Raw genomic sequence first — 1,621 nt, 5'->3', positions numbered from 1 at the left:
GGGTTTTGTCTTAGCTTCTCAAAGGGTTAAATCAAACGTACAAAGAGTTTGACAGAAAGAGCTATTAATGAGGAAACTTAAATAAATGAAAATGTCGTTTTACCTAACATATCTAAGATCTGGTCCTGAGAAACACATCTAAAGGCCATTGTGTGTGTGAGATAAAAGTAGAGTAGACAAAACCTTAATTGAATTCGTTGAAAATATGAAGTGATGTGAGAGGAAAGAACCAAAGTGCTTGTTTAGACAATATATGTAATGAAGATGTATGTCTTTGTAGCCTACTCATAAAGGAAAATATTGTATTTACACCCACAAATGATCTTATCCAGTCCATTGAACCTTCTCCTCCCTAAGTCAAAATTCAAAAAGGGCTAATTACATGTCAAGAAAATGAAACCAAGATGATGATCCGAGACAAATCAATGCTAATACGGCATGGGGTTTTAGAAACCAAGAATATACATACAGATCTTGAAGATAAGTATTGTTTGTATCCCTTGTCAAAAAAAAGATATGGGGGTATAATTGAGCCATCACTTATATTCCTATAAAATATTAATTGAAATCAAATCATNTCTTCTTCCTCTTCTTACTTGAGCATCAAGGAAGATGCTGTTGTCACAACCAAGAAGCTCATGGAACCCAGCAAAACCCTAAGCGTGAGCATGAAACCAAAAGAAGAGGAGCTTGGTGATGAGAAGAAAATTTCGAAGAAAGCTTCTGAAGAACCAGAGATTGGTGTGTTTGGAGCTGAGAAGTACTTCAATGGAGACATGGATTCAGACCAAGGCTCTAGTGTTCTGTCTCTGTCTCTGACAAACCCTGAAGTTGAGAGAACCATCGTCCTCGATTCAAAACAGAGCGCAAAGAAATCTACTGGAACTCCTAGTGTCCGGTCTGAATCAAGCTGGAATAGTCAGAGCGTGTTGCTTCAGAACAAATTGGTGAATAGCTGCAACAGTTCCTTGCAGGAGAAGAACAACAACAACAGTAGTGGTCAGATTCAAAAGGTGAGTAATAATAAGAAGAGTTTCCTCGCAAATCTGGGGTGTAAATGCGCATGTTCTGATGGTAACTCAGTAGATGTCGACGAGAGCATCTCGGTGAAGAGAAGCTCTGATCCGAATATCTCTGTTTTCACAAAGAGGGAGATCGAGAATCAGATGAGTACTTCTTCTGCGAATATGAAGTCAGACCTGATCAGGATTCAGAAGCAAGAAGAGTTATCGCAGAGGAAGTCACTTGAAGTGTTTGGATCTCCTATAAATATTGAGAAGAAGAGGATTGTTGTTCAACAGAAACTCGCATTGCGTCCATGGGAATCAAGAACAGAGGAGGAAGACCAAAAAAGTGAAGGGAGTGATACAAGCGCGGATCTTTTCGAGATAGAGAGCCTTACAGGGAAACCTAAACCTTTTCTTACGAGGCAAGGAAGTGATCCAGCTTCACCTACGTGTTATGCTCCAAGTGAAGTAAGCGTAGAGTGGAGCATAGTGACAGCAAGTGCAGCAGATTTCTCTGTTATGTCGGAATGTGCAACAAGTCCTGTAAGAAGAAGCAACCGATCTTCTCAGATTCCTCGAATCCCTATCACCGCTAAATCATCAGCACCGCAGAG

At 40.1% G+C, this 1,621-nt stretch overlaps 1 protein-coding gene across 1 annotated transcript in view; it reads left to right on the top strand.

Annotated features, from left to right (window-relative positions):
- LOC104783471 (protein PHYTOCHROME KINASE SUBSTRATE 1-like) overlaps window positions 585–1,621 on the top strand; it is a 3,166-nt gene continuing 2,129 nt past the window's right edge. Inside the window, exon 1 of the mRNA XM_010508625.1 lies at window positions 585–1,615. Within this exon, the coding sequence (XP_010506927.1) occupies window positions 639–1,615 (977 nt within the window). The 5' untranslated portion in view covers window positions 585–638. The remainder of the gene's footprint in view (window positions 1,616–1,621) is intronic.

This window comes from Camelina sativa, chromosome 4, assembly GCF_000633955.1.
Source record: "Camelina sativa cultivar DH55 chromosome 4, Cs, whole genome shotgun sequence".
Classification (NCBI taxonomy): domain Eukaryota; kingdom Viridiplantae; phylum Streptophyta; class Magnoliopsida; order Brassicales; family Brassicaceae; genus Camelina; species Camelina sativa.
The sequence above is the reverse complement of the archived record's forward strand: the minus strand, read 5'-3'. Positions and strand labels throughout refer to the sequence as shown.